The sequence below is a fragment of the Stegodyphus dumicola genome, chromosome 4, assembly GCF_044657685.1.
Source record: "Stegodyphus dumicola isolate Sdum_Otavi_A_Nest chromosome 4, ASM4465768v1".
Lineage (NCBI taxonomy): Eukaryota > Metazoa > Arthropoda > Arachnida > Araneae > Eresidae > Stegodyphus > Stegodyphus dumicola.
In genome coordinates, this window is record NC_140771.1 from 185073780 (window position 1) to 185097399 (window position 23620).

At 33.0% G+C, this 23620-nt stretch overlaps 1 protein-coding gene across 2 annotated transcripts in view; it reads right to left on the bottom strand.

The window, feature by feature from the left end:
• LOC118201867 (cell adhesion molecule Dscam1-like) overlaps positions 1 to 23620 on the bottom strand; it is a 476421-nt gene that overhangs the window by 204900 nt on the left and 247901 nt on the right. For both annotated transcript variants that reach the window (XM_085815870.1, XM_085815871.1), the window contains exon 6: positions 17896 to 18071. In XM_085815870.1, the coding sequence (XP_085671996.1) occupies positions 17896 to 18071 (176 nt within the window). The remainder of the gene's footprint in view (positions 1 to 17895; positions 18072 to 23620) is intronic.

The window sequence follows — 23620 nt, forward strand, 5'->3', positions numbered from 1 at the left end:
AGGCTCAAGTCATATCGAATATTAGCTTGTCTGGGGTGACAGTAGCGAGGCGCATAGACGATCTCGCAACAGATATATTCAGTAAATTAAAATCCAAATGCAAAAAATTGAGTTTTATTCTGTAGCGATGGATGAATCAATAGATGCAACAGATACTGCACAAATAGCCATGGTGTTGATAGAGACTTCGCAATAGTAGAGGAATTGGCCAGTGTCGTTGCACTTAAAGGTACAATACAAGAATTGAATTTTTCTTCGAGTCTGACACAACCTTTGGATAAATGTAATGTTGATTTCAGTAATATAGCAGATATACCAATATATCTGCTAAATCTATGACGAGAAAAAATAAGAGTGAGAACATTACTCATATCTGATGTGAAGGCAAGTGGAAATAATACTATGATGACTTTCCACTGCATCATCTACCAAAAAATTTGTGCAAGAAGTCCTTCTCAAACTTTGGAGCATGTGATGAACGTTGTTGTTAAAGTGGTTAATTTCATTTGGTCTAAAGGACTTAATCATTAGAAATTTCAACAGCTCTTTAGTGATTTATAAGCTGAATATGATGATGTTGTGTATTACGTGGAAGTACGTTGGTTGAGCCGAGGAAAGATGCTTCAGCGTCTGTTTTGTTTGAAGAGCGAAATTCAACAATTCATGGAATCTAAAGGAAAATCTATTCACGAATTCAGGGCTGAGAAATGGTTGAGAGACTTTGCATTTCTTGAAGATATTACAGGTCATCTTGTAAGGATCTTAAGTTTTACTAACGTTTATTTTATTTTAAATCTTTACTATCACTTCTTATTTTCTACTTCCGGCCAGAATTAAAAGCTTTAACTTATTTATGCAAATTTGTCTTGCGAACGCCAAGTACTTAAGTTGTGGCTTTTTGCCAAGCAAGACAGAGGAAGGAGTGATTAGGAGCAGGCCGCTTGCCATAGCAGTTTTACTCGGTTGCTGGTTGCCTTCAAGGCCAGAGGTTTAACCCTCTTGATAATTTTAAACGTATTGTAGTGTTAGCAGTTCTCTGTACTGCATACGGCTTTCAGTTAATATACGGCCAATCTTCAAGTAGGCACTTGTTTATTAATCCAAAGTTAGTTTAGTTATAGTTTAGTTAATATTTTTATATTCTTACGTTCAGACCACAAGTGGTTGGTCTCAGTATTCCGAAGTCCGGAAATCATTGTAAAGAGAGAAAAATGAAGGGTTTCGTATACCCTTCTTGTGTGTATTGTCTACTTCCCACATTTATTGAACATAGCTTTAGTAAGCTCCCTGTTCCAAGTCAGGTCATTTAATGTTCCCAAAGCAAGTAAGGAGGAACACAGAACCTGATAATCTTAATGATTTGAACTATCGCTTACATGTAATCTTTATTACTTTATGAAAGCTTTTGAGACGAAATTAATCCTGTGGGAAAGTCAGTAGCTAAGTAAAAATTCCACTCACTTTTCTAAAATTGATGGAGTGTGTGATGAAATCTACAACATGGAATTCAAATAATTATGTACAATGCATTTCAGATTTCAAAGAGGAATTCAAAAGCAGATTTTCCGATTTTCGTGAAAATCAAATTTTTATTAGAAATGTTCTGCTCGCCATTTTCAGTAGAAGTTGGAAGTGTTCCACATGAACTTCAATTAGACTTTATAGATTTACAGTGTGACTGCAATAAAACACAAGTTTCTTGAAAATTCTACTTTAATTAATTTTTATTCGAAGCACGTGACCGAAGACAATTATCCACGAATTCATAAACATCCACTCTTCATGTCTTCTTTCTTTGGCAGTACCTACATATGTGAACAGCCTTTTAGTAAAATGAAAATCCTAAAGTCAAAAACAAGAACACTGCTGACAGACAGACATTTGGAGGAAATTACAGAAATACAGATTAATTATATTGAATATAGATAAGATATTGAAGCTTTAATCAAGCAAATACAGTGTCAAATTTCACATTAAAAATAAAGTAACTACCATATCCCGTCAGTAATGTAAGTTTTCTATACAAATCGGTAACACTATCTTTTCGCCTAGAATCAACTGTAGTCTTACAAAGCAAACCTCCTTTTTTTTATAAATTGTCAGACTATATTATTTTTTGAAAGACATGTCGCACGCGGATCTTTATGAATTTATCTATGTTGCTCTCAGGCGTGAAACTTTGAAGATCCCTACTCTGCATGTCTGAAATTAACTCAATAGTTTATTTTTTTACACACTTCGCTTTTTAAAAGTGGTATGAATTTACATTATTCTGTGTACTGTTATATTATTGAATACACGTTACATTATTCACGTTACATCAATTATATAAGAATAGTTCATATCTTCAAACAATTTATAAGGGTGTTATATAATAAATAAATAAATAAAGAATACAATCTTACTTCCTGTCACAATGATAAAAAGAAGAGTTTACCTTTATGGCAATTTTCGGGCGATATATTAAAATAACAGGCGAACAAAATGTGCAAATAAATTCTAAATAATGTACAAAAGCATACTTACGTTATTTTAAATGCAGAAACGTCTTCCAGTTAAGTTGCCACACGTACGTACAAGTATTGCATTTGATAATTTAAAATTATTCAAAGTAAATAATCCCGCTTTTGTGTAAACTCAAATAAAACACCTGTACCATATTTGTTTAAATAAAGAATTCATATTTAAATCTCAGAAACACCTAACTAAATACTATATGTTTGAATATATGAAAAAAATTCGAAGATAATCCATTTTAATTTTTCAAATCATAACTGGGCTCTAGTTTCAAATCTTTGAAATTTATGAAAACCGCTGTTGTGCTTTTAAGCATATGTAAGACGTTTGTGTCTTTAAAAACATCACAAAACAAATATTTAGTATATGTTATGATATTAAAATGAATTTTATTACGTAATAAATATTTGCTTATCCATTTTTGAATATTACGGTCTGAGTACTAAGAGAAAGAAAAATTCTATATAGAAGAAATGGAACTGAATACTTCATCAAAGCATAAAAATAAACCTCTTACAGAGATCTCTTTTCAAATATTTGTATTATAAAATGACGCTTGTTTAGAACAGAAATTGTATCCTCTGTATCTGAATGTATTCCCTGGATTTTTGATAAAGAAACTGAAGGTGAGACTGCGAAGTATAAAACACATACTTTTTTATATTCATTTGTTTTATGTCCTAGAGCAGATATGGTACAGACAATCCTTTCAATTCTGTTTACAATTGTTAGAAATTTTATGAAAACCATCGTAAATGCAGAACAAAGAAAGTATGTATTTGCTTTTTATGGCAGAATTTTAGAATCCATTATATTTGTAAGATTTTATAAAAATCTAATGCAAATAGAGGTAAATTGCTATTTACAGAATGAGAGAAAAGTACGAATAACACTTTTCTAAAAAGTATAAAACATATTTCATTCAAAATTCAATAGCTAGAAGTAAAGCAATAATCAATTTTATAAAACTAAACAATTTCTTTTGTGCGAAGTTTTGTAAACGATAATTAATGCCAGAAATCAGTTGTCTGTAAATATGACTCGATGACGTAGCTTCTTTGTTTTCAAACTAGTAACATAAGCTACTGAGAAAAAACGTTTATTAGAATGCAGAAAATGCCACAAGGAATGAATAAAATGAAATGTGCTCTCTGAAGAAAAGAAGTGTTTACTTGAGAAAATAAAAATGATTAAGAAAATTAAAAATAAATTGAGCTCATAAAAATTAATTTTAAAAGTTTTGTGGCTGCCACTTAAAGAACAATATTCATCAATAAATTATTTTCTTAAGCGTAAAATTCATTATTTAAATAACATATAATTAAAAAGATTTAATACTTTTCATTATAAATTTCGGCGGGATTGACTTACTGTCCTCTTCTAAATTCTCGACTGATTTTTTATGCCTTGGGTCTTAAGAATAAGAATATCTATAATACTGTTTCTACATACAAGTTATTCCGAAAACTACAAATGTGGTAAAATATGACAAATAAAAGCATTCTATTCATTCATTCAATTTTCCTATTAAAATTAATATCATTTGTAGTAATTTTTAAGTTAGAGTACAACGCCACCTGCTGTAGAGAGAACGAAACTCTCACTTGACCTCTAGTTTTGGCTTAAGCAACGTGCAGTAGTACTAAATGTGTTATCGAATCCAGTCATTCAGTTTAGAATTATAGAAACATAGTATACCGACTGGCTATTAAGCCGGAACAGAGAACAAAATGCTGGCATTGGAGGGGATAGAAGTAAAACAGCGTTAAAAGCAAAACTAAGTTAGAAAACATAGTTAAGGACTATAATCATAGCATAAACAAAACCAAAATTCAAATAAAATGTAGATTGCTTCAAAGTATTCAAATGGACATTAGAAACTTAAGAAACAGCTATTTCGAAGGTATTGATGAAAAAGAAGATGTCACAGCTTTCGATGAAGAAATCGCCGTATAGGAAGAAAGAACAGAAGTTTTGGAGTTCGGGAAAAAAAAAAAAAAAAAACGGAAATTTTGTCATGTATTGTATGTTCTGAACATGAAAGGGATTGTAGGAATATTGATTTAAAGTACAAATGCGTTTGCCAGAATTAAAAATTCCCAAAATTTCTTAGAAAATGTATCGAATGGAAGAATGAAATAATTTTAAGTTGAAATTCGAAACAATTATAATTTCTTTTAAAGAAAGATGTTTTCCATCAAAAAGAACGACGTCACTCCATAAGTGTGAGATATGCGAGGGTCGCAGCCTCCCATACTCGTGCGTGCCGTAGTCAACAAAAAGATAGAAAGACCCGTTTGACGGGTGTTTATATACACGTGACAGTTGCGATTAATGTTACTGTAGTATCCATGCTGATAAATGTGGTGTGCGAAATTTCCATTCTCACAGTTTAATATCTATTTTATCATTAAATTGAGTTAAAAGTTTTTTTTTTTTTTTTTTTTTTCTATTCCAAATTTATAAGCATGCGCCGCATGCATCACATGCCCTAAGACCACGCCCCTGGTTAGCGAACTGTCATAATTTCCCTCAGTGGATACGAAAATCGGAGAAGGCGTGAATATTTGAAAATGTATATTGCGTTATTTTGGAATTAAGACACTTAAAAAAATTTTACCAAGAATATTTTGTCGAAATGAAAGTACACTGGAGAGGTCAGTGGAAGGTGAAGAGAAGAAGAAAATCTCGAATCCGTCTGTAAGGATGTAGAGACATTAGGATTTTTCGGAGCCTGAAGAGTATATAATCCCCTTTTTAAAGAGCGACTGGGATTTTCAGGGAACCCAGTCGCCAAATTCTGGGTGTGGAGAAACCTCATCCAACACCCTTTTAGTTCGGGCGCCACTGTAGAGACATTAGGTATTTTTTGAAGCAAGAGAGATTGAAAAATTAGCAACCGCCTTCGCCGGGAATCGAACCATGGACCTCTGGAATACCAGTACAGCGTACAGAATCACTATACCACGAAGGCATGCTCGGAAAGTGGGAGAAATACCTTATATACTCCCCTTTTTAAAGGGTGACTGGAGTTTTAGGGGACCCAATCGCCAAATCCTGTGTGTGGAGAGTTATCATCCAACACTCTTTTAGTTTGGGTGCCACTATAGAGTCATTAGGATTTTTTGGAAGCCGAAGAGAGGAAAAATTAGCAACCGCCTTTGCCGGGAATCGAACCACGGCCTCTGGAATACCGGCCCAGCGTGCATAACTACGGCCTCTGGAATACCGGCCCAGCGTGCAGAACCACTAAACCACGAAGGCACGACAGAAAAGTGGGAGAAATACCTGACAAGGGAATTCTTCTTCTAAATCACAACAACATGGTTATTCTAATAAGATGCTAAGACAACCCTAAATATACATTTAAATATGTCTTATCATTCATTATTCAACTGCAAAAAGTAAAAAGCATTGATATTATTTCAAAGATAGAAAGCGTTCGTGAATAAACTAGAGCAAAATTCGTTTTTTAATTCATATTAGCAAAGTAAAATTAATAATTATCCAAAACTAAATTCGGGTCTTTAATGCTTGCGTATTTTCTTCGCAAAAAGAATAAAATAAAATAAATCCTGACTTTGAGAAGAGAAAAATGTGCAGGCCGCTTGGGGAGTAAATTAATAGTTATTTCAAACGATTGGGTAAGGAATGTATAATTATCATCTCGAGGGAAGTTTAGAATGCATCGTTATTTATCTTTAGTTATTATCTTTTGATTCACTAAAAGCACAGTAATGAAACAATTAATTTTCTCAAGGAAATAAGAAACTATAGATCAAAATAAGCATATTAATAATATTTATCTGATAACCAAACATATTTATGTATGCACATGGTAAGGAAGACAAACAATATTGAATTAAAATAATATATTAAATTTCTATACATAATATTACAAAACGTTGTTAGGCAGAATTGCATCTGCTTCTATAAACATAAGAACTAGGTTAGAACTCCGCGTTGTACAAATTTGAATTCCAGTGAGCATTAGAAGTTTCACTGTACTGATGTCATTTGCATCTTCCGTAACTGCCGAATTTAAATGCAGAATGGCTAGTTTTCAGAGCGCAAATATGTATTATAAGAGACCTAATTAAATAGATAACAGGAAAAATAAAGTTTTGTATATTTAAAAATGCCACAATATTGGGACACGCAATCGTAAGGAATTTTGTTTTGTTTTAAAATAAATAATTTGTAATAAAAAAAAATTTCTCTTAGTGTATGTTATTTTTAAATCGGCATTCTTTTCTATTCTTATACCCATGTAGTATTATTTATGTTTGAATAAATATAAAATATATGCAGCAAATATATTCTCTTTCAATATTTTACCAAGAACATTTTTTTTTTTTAAATTTTCAGTAGTCTTTATAACAAGTTTCAGCTTTTTTGGAAAATGTATACCAAGTCGAGATTCTGGAAGACTAAAGGGAATTACCGCTATGTCTTGTTAATCAAACAGGAAACGTAAGAAGAGCTTAACAAGCACTTGTATTAAGAACACAAATAGCTGAGCACTTGTGTTTACAAAACCAGCTAACATTTATGGTGTAACTCAAATTTAAGGAATTGTAAATTAAAACTAAGTCTTCAGTTAGCTAAGGACTACACAGAAATGATTAGGGCGAAGATTGGCTCAAATCTACACCGGCGTCACGAGCACTAGTAGCAAGAATAAACGAAAGCCGAAGACAGACTGCTATCGTATAATTTCAACTGGTAATGTGGCCTTTAGCAGGCAGAAATCACTTTTTTAACAATCTAAAACCTCCCTTTAAATATAGTCTTTTCTACATCGTTTGTGTATCTGAGAACTAAAAATTAGCATTCTGGCAGAAAAACGGAAAGGGAGAATGACAGTAAACATGTTTAACACAAAATAACTGGTTCGATAAAATAAATAAATGCCTTACAACTAATTTGTTTCTTTGTTCATTATATTGTAAAATTATCGCTGATAAAAGGAATGTTATCTGCTAAATAAATGTGTACGTTCGTTGAAGAATTTCTAAAGAAACCATTTTGTATTCATGTTATATATTCATGTCACTAACGACTGCGTACTAATGGGCCCGGGTTGGAATCTCTAAAAAGCCATGCATGTTTGTAAATGTTCAGTGTCTCTGCAGCATGGGAACACTTAAAATATATTATGAAGCAAAAGTTTTCTCAAGTGGTTTGGCGGTAGATGGAGAAGGGCAGGAGACCCTGGGACCCCCCCCCCCCGGTGTGTTCGCCTTCAAAATATGGGCGGAACTGGGCAAAACTGTCAATTATATAGTGCTCATAGTTCATGCCAATGACAAGTGGGATATTTCACTCCTTATCATGACAAAGTTCAATGGCTTGTGCTGCTTAGGTGAAACCAGAGAGACTAGCTACAATAGAAAGTTGGAACATTTTATGGAAATCAAATTTCCATTCTGGATGAACAAGTACACATAACGCCTGCGAATGAAGTGGTGGAAAAGAAAGACAATTAACATAACACATAATTCATAAATCAAGGTGCTTATTATATTGCGGTTTAAATAACTGAATATAATTACTGAAACGGCAAGTGTACCACTATGCCATTTTTGCTTCAGATTATGCCTACATGTGATGCCTTAATTCGTCCACGTAGAGCAGCTATAGCGGCTAAAGTTGTCAAATGCACTCTGTTTTCTCTCATAATTCCAGAGAAAATAATCTAAAGGGCGAACGTGTGGGTTATGGCGTATGTCTGCCTTTACCAATCACGTAGCAATTCACTCAGCATCGAACGTTATGCTGTACTGAGAATCATCCTGCTGAATTTTTTTTTTGGCTTTAAATGATTACGGCAACGCACACTAGGGCTATCTGCCTAAGGGATGCCGTTTGTGGAGGGCTTTCTAAGTTAAGCTGGCTAGTCTATACATCACACATGGGAAAACCCAAGAAAACACCCTTGCAGCCAGCCCTTCATTTAGAAATGAACCCATGTCGGAACGGCCACTGTTCAGCGATTTTAGATCTAGACTGCGAGTGGGCATCCCTTGCCAGCAGTTATGTAACTACGTAAATTTTCAGCATATAAGGTGATCCTGGGTTCTGTATAAAACAACACCTCAATCATGACGGTCGTCATCAGACAGCGCCACACATCCACTTTCTGACTTCCCCGCATTCCTATACTGAATAATGGCATGAGAGTTTTCTTTCTCCAGTAACTGTAACTGCGCCTGTTCACCTGACCGGTAACATGAAATGTGGCCTTGTTCAACAAGGCTATATCGGTAAATGCATTTTTGTTGTCTAAAAAGTATTGATATCTAAAGATATATATTTTTATTGTCTTTCAGGGTGAATGAGCTCATGGACCTGATCTAGCTCTGCTGGTCACGGGGATAAGAAACAACAACAACATTTTTATTTAAGAAAAAGTTATGAAAAAAGAAATGAAACATGTATTCAAAATCTAAGTTTTATTGCATTGGATTATACACAGTTGGAAAGAACTCAAAACGCTTTGTTCGCCTTGTTAATTGTTTTTTTTTCAGAGCTCTATACTACTCTTTTTCTTCTTCACCACTGTTTCGTAAGGATAGCATTCAGCATATTCTTTGTTTTGATTAAATTAACACAAAGATGTCATCTTCAGAAGTTCACCCATAACGCACAGTATCTAAATGCTGAATGCAAACGAAATGAGTATAAGAAATTCATTCACAACACTAACACACATTTGCGTGGAAGTTTTCTTTGCTGACTCCTGGTATATTTCATAAATTTTCTCACAAAAATTCAGTACTATCTTCACTCATGAATTTACATTACTCGAATTTTATTCTGTTTTCTTTAAATAAAGAAATTTTCAATATGTGTTTGAAGTTATTTTGTGTTTTTAATATTACATTGTATCATGTCTTGTGTTTTTAATATTACATTGTATCATGTCTTGTGTTTTTAATATTACATTGTATCATGTCTTGTGTTTTTAATATTACATTGTATCATGTCTTGTGTTTTTAATATTACATTGTATCATATTTCCTGAAATGACGCATTATTAACTGCATAAAGCACATCCTACAGTATGTGCTCGAAAGTCAAAGTTTAAAACTATACGAACAGAAATATAAACGTAATTCGTAACTAAGATCACTAAATTTATCGTTGCGGACTTCTTTGATCTATTTTCAACAGCAACAAAGTTATGTATTGTACACATACTATATAACATACACTTACACGTAGGGTACTTTGCATAAATAACATCTATTTTCGAATAGTACGTAAGATTTAATTAACAGGAAGATTTAAGAAAGGCAATACAATGTGAAAATTCTGAGTTGCTATATATGCAGTAATGCTAAATAATGAATTTGAATATTTACATTTTCTACTAATTTATGTTGACAGAAGGAATGTCACTGCATCCCTGCTTAGGGTTCATGCTCGTTTAAGGTAAGACTAGCCGTAAAATTTAACCCTCGGAATTTATTATATTATGTTTGTATAAAGTAAGCCAAGTTAATTAGTTAAAACATTGAAAGATTTAGAGCTGCAAAGCGTAAATATAAATACTTGCAGTGATATCTATCATGGCAAATATCTCCCATAGATGATCATCTCTGAAAATAAATAGTATATTTGGGAATATTTAAAAATGTAGTTGAGAATCAGTGATAGTTATGTTCTCATGGCAGTATTTATTTCTGCAGAAGGAAACGTTTTCGAGAAGCGTAAGAGGTCATTTTAGGAAATTTCATTCTTAAGTTATTACATGTTCATTTATTAGTTCTAGTTAAAATCCCATGGAAAATATAGCAAGATAAAAATTTCTTCCCAAATGCGTATTATGAATAAGTATTTAAATGTAAATGTATCATAATTAAAAATAAATTATACAGCATTATTAAAAATAACAAATTTTTATTGCAGTAGAAAGAGCAAAATAAACTGCTCAAAACAATTAAAGGATATTGTAAGTTTTATATAAAATAAAGATATAAGCGAATTTTTTTTTCCCAAAATGGAAGAAGAGAATCACAAATGCAAATTTTTCTGATTTTCAAACTGTGCAGGATGCTAATTTTGAGTTTGACGTTAAAAACGTCGCTTCAGCGGCAGCGAACGAAATTTGACTTTCAACTGAATAAAAGACAATGAAGACAAGGATGATCGGCATTCAGTGACTGCTTTGTTTCGATGAGTAAGATGTCTCAGCGAAGTCATTTAACCGATTCAGAAGCTTCGAGAGTTGTTGGTAGGTTAGAAGAGGACCAAACTCAAGCCGAAGTAGCACAAGCCATTGGAGTGTCACAAAGTGTGATTTCCAGGATCTGGAACCGTTTTTTGGAAACTGGAAGTGCAGGCCGAAGACCAGGGCAGGGTCGTAGACAGGCAAAAACGCCAATGAAGATCGTTATTTAGTGTTAACGGCTCAGAGACACTGAATTATGAATGATACTCTTCTCCAACAACACCTTCGCTCGGCTACTGGAACCACGGTTTCAACTAAGACTGTCCGAAAACGGCTCCATGGTGTAGGTCTGTATGCTCGCCGACCGATGGTATTTGTTAGACTAACATCAAGGCATCGTCGCGACTGCAGGGAGTGGGCAACAGAGCATGTGAACTGGGGGAGAAATGAATTGAGCAATGTTCTTTTTTCTGACGAGTCCCGTTTTTCTGTTCATCCTGATAATAGGCGTATTTTCACCTGGAGGGACCGTGGCAGTAGGAATAAACCTGCGTTCATGTACGAAAGTGTCAGATTTGGCGGTGGGGGAGTGTTGGTGTATGGTGGCATCTCCATTGACGGGCGCACAGACCTCTACATCATTCGAGATGGACCTCTGACTGGTCGCCGATATAGGGATGACATCCTCAGACCTATTTTAGTCCCTTACGCTGCAGCAATCGGAGATGACTTCATATTAATGGACGATAATTGCAGGCCACATCGTGCTAGCCTGGTGGAGGATTTCCTTTTCGAGGACGGAATTGTACGAATGGAATGGCCAGCGTGTTCTCCAGACATGAATCCAATAGAGTACGTTTGGGACGTTCTAGGAAGACAAGTTTCTGGCCGCCAACCACCCCCACAAACTCTCCAAGAACTGGAAAGAGCTCTTCTGCAAGAGTGGGGCAGAATACCCCAACTCGTGATTAATAACCTCATTGACTCCATGCCTCAAAGTTCTCCATGTCTCAATGTTCAAAGATTGTTCAACGTTGCTGGCCGTCCGTGGAAACCCTACCCCCTACTGAAAATGATTTCCTTTGAAGAAAATACCTTTTCTTCTTCTTCTTTTTTTTTTTTTTTCTCATATGCACAAATTGTGTTTTTTTTTTTTTCTTTTGTACACAAATGCGCAATAAAATGCGTTTTTTTCTGCCAAACATGTGTAATTTATTCTCATATAACCTACTACGTCTGTTGACCATGTATCAATCAGCTAAAAAGTTTCCCAGCCACATGATCCACCTAAAACCGCAATATCCTTTAATTGTTTTGAGCAGTGTATTAGAACGATGCAAAATCTACGCTAGTATAGGGGTTAGCAGAGGCTGACCGATATTTTTAAACCAAATGTATGGTTTTGATTCTCGCGTAATAGTTGGTGTATTTTTAAATGCTTCCTCCATTCGTGCTGGTTATACGGCACATTGGCAACATTGCACATTGGCAACACTGTTTGTGGTGAAACTGCCAGTAGATTTATGGATTTGGCCATTTCCGAATAATTGTTTTCCAGCCAAGTATTAAAACCATTTGTGCATATATGTGTGTGTGTAACAAATGCAAATATCCTTGTAAATTTATAAATATGTAAATAGCCCCCTAATATTTGTTACTAACAAATGGCAATTTCTATTCCAGTCCTATTATACGCCAAGTAGTTAAAGATATTTTATTATTAAAGCATCTTTTATATGTTTCACAACTTTTCTATCACTCATTACCCACAAAGTATACTTTTGCATGCAAAAAACGTAATTTTTGGACTTTCTCTGGCACAATTTACTTCAATTAATTTAACTTTGATTTCTATCTATATTATATAATTTTTATTTTGAAAAAGTTAATATTATTATTTTATACATTTTTAGGTTTTAATTTAATAAAAAGAAATTTGCTCCTATTCAGTTTTACACCAATTTTACACTAATTTCAGTCTTTGTACCTGAACTCAGTTTTGGCTGTGCATGATTTCCTTTTAATTACACTACAGCGTAAAATTTAACTCTGCGTTTTCTTAGCATAATTCTCAATATTTACAAATATCATTATGCGCAGGTGTTACTTCATTCAGTTTTAAATTTCCTTTTAAGTTCATTTATTTGAATTAATTCATTGTGCTTTATCTTAAATTTTCCCAGTTTTAGGTGTATAACATTTTCCATTTACCTTTCATTTATTCCTTTTTACCATGTTTTCCCGATTTTACAAGTTTATTTAGCAATTTTGCTCATTCTTTGGTTCGAAATTTATTGAGAGCACATTGCTTTTATTTACCCACTGATTTCTGTGGTTACTTCTTCGAGAACACTTGACTTCTTACTCGAGAACTTTATATGTTATATAACTCGAAATATTTTTAAACTTTTACTTTTTGTATTTTTAGACAGTTTGATTATTTTAATTTAAATTTAACTACTTTTAATTTAATATAATATTTTATTTTGATTTTGAAATGTTTCAGTATTCACAATTATCTAGATATAATTCAGAAACGTAGCTTTGCAGAAAATTGTTCAGCTGCTCCTCGAAAATGACGAAAGAATTTTCAAACTTTTATGTATTTATATAAGTTTTACTATATTTTATTGACTTTATTTAATTCTTCCGATTTTGAGTAGTTTTTGGTTTGATTTTAATATATAATTTTCCTGTTGGAATGTTAACCCCCCTCATAACCTAATTTTAATTTAATTATTGTGTTTTTATTCTATACATGCATATTGTGAAAGGTTAAAATCAAACGCTGAATGTCAATGGAAAAGTCTGAAATGAACTCCAAGTAACAAAGGAAATAAAAATAAGCAATGCGTCAGAATGCAGTCACCATCACGGAACTTTAGACGGCATATATTCGTAGTTGTTAACTGAAAATACTCAGCATAATTGCTTATATCAGACTACAGACATTTCTTACATGTTGCTATAATTACTTTTTTTTAGGCAATGGATCTTTTTAAAGTTTAACAATCGAATCTGTATTATTCGAAAATTTGAGAGCTAGCTGAAACATATTGTGTTGGTAAAATGGTGATCGACTAAAACGTTGAATGCGAGTAAGAGTTTGGAGGTTGCCTCGGCATGTGGTAAGGGTTCGGACATTCAAATTCTACGAAATCTACCAAAACCTTTCTTCCTGAAGCTCTAGATTATTTATTTTTCATCCAAATGCTTAGTATAAATGCTGCTTCTTCATTCCTCCAGTATAAAATTACTGTTCATTTCTCGCATTTCCGTACTGTGATTATTATCCTATAAGAGCTACTAGTTTCGAAACTCGATTTTGCGTTCACTACGTTGTTTCACTTTTCGTTCGAACCTGTTACGATTTTTAAAAAGGTTTGATACATTTTTCATATTTAACCTATCTGTTATTAATCCAAGCTAAACTATTTAAAAATAATAGATAAGGTTCTTAATATTATTTTTCCTATTTTAATATGAATGTTGTAAGTAAAAATGTATTTAATTCATCATATATCTAATTAAAACATTAAGTATTTTCTAGAATTTTACGATATAGTTTTTCCTTTTTCTATATCATATACTATAAAGTTATAAGATATATAATCTTCTTAAGTTAGTATACAAGCATATTCATCAAATATCCTATAAAATGAATCACTATTCTACCTGCGGCATCTCTACTGATAATCTCTACCGATAAACCATACGGAACGTAAAATACACAATTTAGGCGAGTGTCAAAATCTGAATATTTCTAGAATGTTTTTAGCCCAAATAGGGGTAATAGTCTCGAAAAAGGTTTTTGCGCTGTTTCACTATAAATGCGGTATCCCTTTTTCAAATTTTTTCCCCAAATATTATCACCCTGTATTGTTTTTTTAAAAAAATAAAATAATGAAGAATCTGTACGTATCTATTTTATGTTTCTAGCATTGTGGGAAAACGGCGATTTCAAATTTTTGCCACCAAATATCGTCGTATTTCCAGAATGCTTAGAGGCATCAAATTTTGAATACCGTAATGTTCCACCAGAATATGTGCATCTGGAAGCCCGTATTCTGAATTTCGAATTAGTTTTATTATTTATTGCATATTTCGTAAAATGTTGATGAAATATGATGAATCTCAACGGTTTGAGAGCGAGCTGTGGCAACATCTTTCGAAGTAAAACATTTTTACCTCTATCACGAAAGCCTGTTGCCATTCGAAAAAATGTAAATCTTTCAGTTTTAATTAAGAAACTCGGCTGTGAGAAAGCAACGCGTTGCCGCGGTCAGAAATAAAATAGGGTAATTATTCCCACTTGCCAGAATGCTGCCATTCAGTAAAACCTAAGTTGCTTTCAAATTTAATCTGAAAGAGGTCATTGAGAAATAAATTAAGCGAAAATGCAATAAACGCGGTTTTTAAGAAAATGTTTTCCTAATTTTTAATGTAATTGATTTAGAAAACATGTATTATAATAATCAAATATTTAATTGGAAATATTCAATATTTTTATTAAATTACACAAGCTGTACTCATTGAAATCATTATACATCTTTTCCTTTTTATGGTAATTATTTTAGGCGGCTGGACGCGAACTGTTAATATTTGAAGAAATAATATAACGGATATAAAAAAAAATATGTATGGAAATCTCTAACACTTCTAAATGTTGGGACTTCTAAATATATGCTGTTTTTAAATATTTTGTCATCATCTGTTGCACTGAATTTTTTGTGGTATAAGTAACATGAACGTGATATTTAATAAATGAAGTTAATACATTAAAAGTTAATAATGAAAAGGGGAAAAACAATTTATTAGCTATCTTATTAATAAAACTGGATATTGGTATGAGGATCTGAAAAAATATAAAATTATATGCCAAGCCTGAGCAATACATTGAGAATTCTAAACATATGCTGAGAAGCAGCTTTTAAAAATTGTGCTTCTAAACTTTTTGTTGAACTGTATGTGGGGTAAGTGAGAAGAAAACGATGTAGACGCACACATACTCACAAAACGAAAAAATCGGTTAGCAGAAGTGAGACATGAGTACAAGATCAGACTAACTGCGATCTCAGCGAGAGTGTAACATCACAAATTCCTTTGGCCGGCAGGTAAAATCTGAAACCTTTTATATTCATCTTTTTTTCTAAATTTATTCTCAATTAGCTAAGAAACATCTCCATTGGATGAGGATATTAACCCTTATTACGTCCTGTAAACGCTGACGAAATTTTATTTTATTTAAAAGAATTTTAGCACTTATCAGCCGTTTGCAAATATTAGAAAAGCAAGTGATGTAGACACAGATTTTAAAAAGCTGAAATGTTAGCAAATGCGGATACTGAATTTTTTTAAAATCTTTTTAGAAAAAGTTATAGAACATTAAAATTAACTACCTTAGATTAGATTTATGCAGAGTTAAAATAAATAAAGTTATGATAGCTTGATATGAAACCAAGGAACAAAGATTATTGTTGACTTCGTGAGATTTTAGTACCGTTCACCTCCTCATCGCAATTAATTAAAAGCAGAGCGCCGCCCAGACGGGAATGTGCGTGTAATGCTGACTGCTGTACCGTAGGACACAAGTTTCGAATAATAGAGAAAGCGTGGTTGTTTCCAAATGTATAGTATCTGTGCAGCATGGGGACACTCAAAATATATGAAGATCCGAAAGGAATCTCGAGAGGTGGGAGACCCTCAAACACATACCCCGACGTGCCCTCTTTCAAAACTGGAGCAGAAATGAGAAAACTCGTCACCTATATGGTGCTCAAGGCTTTTGACAACAGCAGATGTAATCTTGTATTTTCGCCGAGATGAATTTCGTGGGCTTGTTCTAATTAGCTTATAATATCTGCTCTTTTTGGTTATCCTACAAAGTGTCGAGATCTCAAAGTTTAGCCTGGCGAGTTCTCGTACAAGCGTGAAGAATAACAAATTAGGGAAAGGGTGCAACAAACCCTTTTTATTTATCACGACTCTTTAACAGAATGGCACGGATTTCGTGCTCACAAGAACACCGACTACTTCCGGTGCGACCTTAAAAATAATAATTTAAAAATAAATTCAATAGGTAAGGAGTAGTGCTAGTCTTCATAATTTAATTTAAACTAACAGGCTGAATCAGCAACCTACACCGGCGAGACTAAATAAATTGGCAGAATACGTAGCCACTACTAAGATTAACAGCTGGAAGACAAAATAGCAAACCTGCTATGTCGGACCTTCTCGTTTCACCCTTTTAAATACTTTTTCACCTATTTAATTAGCATCCTGGCGAGGAAATACAAGGAAACTAGAGAACTCAGAAAAGATACCAAAATTCAAATAAACTAAGGGGAACCTTACAAATTCAAACAAGTAAGATTAATCACACCAACAAGACCAGAAATATGGAAGTCAACCAGAATCAACCAGAGATATGGAAGTTTATAATTTAAACTACAGGTGAAGATGTATAAAGTGTTCGACGTATTTTAGTTAGCTTACAGAAAGAAATATAGCTTTTTAAGTATTTTGAAATTTGCATGATTTTTTAAATTAATTTTTACATTTTTGACACTTTTTCCTGTTTTCAAAAATTTAAAGACAGACGCAGTATTTAAAAAAATAAAGTTAAAATTGTTCTTGATTTCATACAGTTCCGGATGCTAACTGATGATATTTCATTTTATTTCTGATCTGGAATTTAGCATTCACATCAACAACGATTATTCTGGCTTCATAATGACAAAATTTAATATTTTATTCGACAATTAATAAAATCCAAAAATCTAATGGATAGAAAGTTAAAATGGATAACTTCGGTAATTTCATTTAATAAACGGATACTAAATATCCGTAATATCCTTAATTCCAGTTAAAATAATGTGAGATTGAACTCTTTCAGTTTCTTACCTTTGCTTATCATAACTAAGTTATACCCTGAAATAAGGCTGTGCTTCTGAAAAAGCTTTCAGTTGCTGCTGCAGTAATTTGCTATTCATTCCTTGCTCGGACTTTTATGTCAGTAAACCGAATTACATAACACTATCTTCTTTGAGTTCATTTCCACTGCGCTCATCAAATTAATGACGTGAAGACTAATCAAGTTGAAGTCTTTTCTCTTTCTATTCCGAGAATACTCCATGCATCATTCTGTAGAGAAAGGTCAAGAGCTGGCTCAGTCGAGTAAATTAAGTTAGTAAGGTTCTTACCTGACACCGTAAGCAGAGTAAACGATCTGTCTTCTCCCGCAGTGTTGTTCACGACGCAAATGTATCGTCCACTATCTTGAACACTCACGAACTGCAATATTAAAGAGCCATCCAACTGAGTTATGCGATGGTTTGAAGTCAAGAGAACAAGGCGACCCTCTTCTTCTCGGTACCATCTGTTTAAAGAATGTGAAAAGAAAGTTACTTTCACAATAAAGCTTTTCTTAAATGGTTTTATTTCATTGTATGCGATCTATGCGAAATATAATATAGTAAGTAGTTATAATCTCATTTTGCATTGTAAATTGACTTTTATGACAAAGAATGAAGTTTCAAAAGGCCTTTGTTAAAAGTAAATGTTACTTTGGTTTCATGGGTGTCATAAGTTCTGCCGCAATTTATGCAGGGTTCATGGCATGTAAAACTTGCTAACTCCATGAAATAAATATTATGTTATGTAATGATGCGTGAAAATATCAAAGAAACCTTTATGATTATTGAAGAATTATCACGTTCTTTATTATTTTCACAGTCACATTATATTGCCCCAAAATAAACCGTCATACTTGGAGAATTTTTAGACAGATTCACTTATGTAACAACCGTACGTTTTAGTTGCAGATAGCATGGTATGTTGCATTTATGTACTCTCGTCCTTGTCTGGTCATAAGTACTGACAAAAGTAGTTTTTGTTTCAGCAAAGTTTCCTGATAAGAGAGCGGAGAAATTTCCTACTGCCTCTGGTAGCTGCCAGGATCTCCGCTCTCTGTCACCTGGCAAATGTAATATTAATTGATGGAGAATTTGTAGTTTTCTAGTTGAGATGACCTAGAGCGGTTCATTGAAGAGCAACGTAAGGTAACTTTCAAATTTCATCTCAAGAATGGAAGAGTGATTTGAAGAGGCGATTCATAAACTTCGCATTATTTTTAGATGTAGCAATACCCTTAACAAAATGATCCTTATGTGGATGACACTACAAATATACGTTTCAACAGGTTAAAAGTTCTCCGAGGGCGTGATCTTATTTCGTGGCTTTGACCAGAAATGACCTTTGAAGCATGGTAACTGAATCGTAATGTCTTTTCATGTGGCTGCTTTGGTTTTCCCCATGTGAAACGTATATACAAGACAGTTTCAATTAGAAAGTCATCCACGAAGGCATCCCTCCCCTTAGGCAGATAGCCCTAGTGTGCTTTGCCATAGTTAAATAAACCAAGCCAAACCATGTGGCTGCTTCAATATGAAAGTTTATTTGGACAAACCACAACCGCTTTCTGTATTAAAAACATAAGTGTCTGATGCGATGTGGTTACAAATACAGTCCTTCTATTTTTTAACGTAATACTGCTTGACAGTGACTCATCACCCATCTGGTGTGAAATCACCACTGATACTCATCCCCTCTGGTTCGTAGCAGAGGTACAATTCCTGTAGGACGATATATATACGTGGAGGGCTGCAGTAGTTACGCTAAGCTGCAGGTAATTCTTTAACTACAGAAGTCTCAAGATTTCACACCGATCGAACATTCCAGGGATCTGAGTGTCCATCGCTTGCTTTATTCGCAGCCTCAATTGGGAAACGAATTATAGACGATGATTAAAAGCATATGGCTATCCATCTCTTAGATACTATCAGCCCTCTGATTTCATGAATATCTCGGAAGGTTGCTTCTTACATCGTCGCAAAAAGGGTACTACTATATGAAAATCCCCCTGAATATTCAATAGCTGTATTAAATTATATTTTCTATTTTAGAACACGTACATATATTGTACATACATTAGGTTATTTCGAAACAGAAGACATGAAAATGAGCAATGCTCTCGCCGGGATTCAAACCACGGAACTCTCGAATACGCGCCGAGTGTGCTGACCACTATACCACGAAGGCATGTTAACAAGGCGGGAGAAAAAGCTTTTAAAGCCTTTATGTACCTTTTATAACTTTTACATACCTTTATAACCTTTTAAAGGGCGACTGGGGATTAGGGGACCCAATTGCCAAATTGGTGGTGGAGATGCATCATCCACCACCTTTTTGAGTACGCACCGAGTGTGCTGACCACTACATCACGAAGGCATGCTAAGAAGGCGGGATAAATACCTTATAATATATATATATATATATATATATAATTTATTTACTAAATAACATTGATTAATTGATTATATTATCTCCTAAGTATAATTATAGTAGGATTATCTTAAAAGAGTGAATTGATACTAGAAATTAGTTTTTAGTTTCCGATCAATGATTACATGCATTTAATTTAATTCTTGCCTTTAATTTATTCCTTTTACAATTGAAATTTTGTTATTCATGATTTAATTCCAGTCCCCGTTAAAACATTTTTAACAATTAACTTTCAAGTTACCTCAAAACATCTTTGAAAATATAATTTACTAGTATGGATTCACTCTTTTAAGATAATCCTACTATAATTATACTTAGGAGATAATATAATCAATTAATCAATATTATTTAGTAAATAAATTATTATTAACTTACTTTGCAGCAGTTGCGCAAGTAGTAGTTACTAGTTTTCGCATTAAATAAATTTAAGATCATACAACACCTATATATATAGTATATACAGTGTCTCACAAAAGTGATGGGACACTTGTGCTTTACAAAAAGAAACTGTAATAAAATAAATTTAAAAAACATGTAAAAATTTTTCTGGGTGTGTTTCATATTTAAATTTAGTAAGAATTATTACATAACATACATTTTCTCAAAATATTAAAATAGTAATTTAATAAAAATACAATTGTTTAGAATGGAGCAAAAAATGGCTCACATAAGTGATAGGATACCATTAGATACTACTACGTACTACAATAAAAATATTTTTTGGGGTTTTTATTTTTACTCAGAAGCAATTAGAAATAATTTATAAAATCGTCTGCAGTCTTTCTCTCCAGTTTGTTTTGGAATTTTGTGTTGTTTAGCTCTGTGGAGCCATAAATGCTAAACGAAAAGAAACTTTGCCTGAAATTCGAAAATTAGTTATTAATTTGCATATTGAACTTAGAAAATCTATTAGAGAAACTGCTGAAACAGTTAACATGAGTCATTCAGCAGTTTTCAATATCATTAAACGATATAAAAAGAATCATATGATTCAGGATAAAAGAAGACCTGGCCAACCATCAAAGCTATCCAATGGAATAAAGCGAATTATTGTTCAAAATATTTAAAAAAAATCCAAGAATGAGTGCTCCTAAAGTTGCTGCTGATTTACAAGCATTATATGGAGTAATTGTTAATCCTGAGCCTATTATAAGAGTAATTCGATCTGCTGGATATCACGGTAGAGCAGCCAGGAAAAAATTCTTCGTAAGTGAAAAGAATAGAAAACTCAGACTGGCTTTCGCAAAATCCAACATAAATAAGGACTCTGATTACTGGAATAAAGTTATATTTGCTGATGAGAGTAAATTTAATATATTTGTTCTGACTGTAGAATCTTGTTGTAGAGAAAACCTAGGAAAGAATTTCGCAAACAGAACTTGGTGCCAACAGTAAAACATGATGGAGGAGGAGTTATGGTATGGGGGTGTATGTCGTCCGCTGGAGTTGGTAATCTTGTTTTTATTGACAGTAAAATGGATTAGTACAAGTATATGGACATTTTAAATCAAAATTTGAAATCTTCAGCATGAAAATTGATCCTTCGTAACGATTTTAAATTCTACCAGGACAATGACCCCAAGCACACTGCTTTGAACGTTAGACTCTGGCTGCTGTATAACTGTCCTGAAATAATAAAAACGCCACCACAATCTCCAGACTTAAATCCCATAGAGAATATTTGGTAAGAATTGGAATCAAGAATTCGCAAACACACCATTTCTTCAAAACAACAATCAAAATCATTGCTTCAAGAAGAATGGGGTAAAATCACAAAAAAATTAGCCGAATCCATCCCAAGAAGATTAAATCACGTTTCAAAAGTAAAAGGAAATCCAACAAAATATTAAAACATTTTAAGAAGTAAAATTTTTGGATAAATATTTGATGGAAAAGTAAGTGTCCCATCACTTATGTGAGCCATTTCTTGCTCCGTTCTAAACAATTGTATTTTTATTAAATCACTATTTTAATATTTTGAGAAAATGTATGTTATGTAATAATTGTTACTAAATTTAAGTATGAAACACACCCACAAAAAATATTTACATGTTTTTTTAATTTATTTTACTAGTTTCCTTTCTTAAAGCACAAGTGTCCCATCACTTTTGTGAGACACTGTATATAAATTACAGTTCCTAATCTAAAAATTATTTTTTTATTGTAACCATCAAACTGCTATTTTTCATGAGAGGCTATACCTAAATCATGTTATATAGTTTGGATGTCTTAAACACAGTTGAATTACACATTCTTGTCATAATTCTTACATTAGGTTTAATTTAGACTGTCTAATAATTGCATATCTCTCTTATTACCAAAGTCTACCAGGTCTACTTCAGCTTCGAAAACTCAAGAAACCCTACTTGTCTGAGTCTGTATACTGTAACATTTGAGAATTTTTGTAGTTTTCTTTATTTATTATCTTTTAGGATACCTATAATTGATATATAGGTATGATATATAAGCTATATATTTATATATAGGTATATTAATATAACATTTTTGTTAAATTCCTTTTTTGTATTCTCCACGATCGTTCACAACTTCTTCACAATTATTTGGATTCTTCGAACATATTTATTTTCCGCAAAATGTTTTTGAAAAACGTTTTCAATACACTGTAGCGTTCTAGATTGCTGAATTTCTAAAAAAAAATAATTATTCTGTGTTATATATTGCAACGTTTTCCATTCCTTTAAATAAACAGTACAACTTGTTCCTTTCGTTGAAATGAAGCGAATTGATTCTTCACTTTAATTTACTCCGACCTGTCTGGGTTCAAATTTACATAAATTTATATTTTGTTACGCACTGGATTGGTTATATTTGTATGTTTTATTTTCTTTTTTTTAACTCAGTCAGCGCAAAATAAAACTTTAACTTTGCTTATATTTTTTATGTTATAATTTTGGAATGTTTTGCACGGTTTACTTCGGCCTGTAGGGGTTACACTGATAAAGATACAGATTGCTTTAATTGTTTTTATGAGATTATTTTAAGTTTTAAACTTTAATTTGCATCTTTGATTGTTCAGGAACAGTTTGATTTATTTACTTCTTCCGTTTCACCAGCTCCCTGATTGCGATACAGAGAAAGATGTAAATTTATAGGAAGCAACTAATACATCCGTGTGAGTAACATCATGGTACGATATGTATGCATATAAAACTTGGAGAAGTGACTGTAGTTCTTTTACAATTATTCTTATATTTATCTCTTAATTGCCGCAAGTTTCAGCCTGCATTTAGTTACCAATTTTTGTGAACTTATTTTAATTTTTTTAATTTTAATTTGTATATGTTGTAGAGTTAGATGTTAATGTATAGGCATATTAATAGTGTAGATTTGCATCCATGAACAACAGCAAACTTGGAAACCGAGGCAGATTAAATGTTCCTTTCCATTTCAACTGACATTTTTGGCCACATTTGACTCGCACTTTAATCGTTCGTGCTTATTTCAAAACATATCTGATAGCTTTGCAGAAAAAGGAAAGCAGTTCGCGTCAGTCTATGATGAGTAGTTATTCAGTATGGAAGTTTATTAAGAGAAAGGTTTCAGTTCAGAGAAAGGTTCAATTTT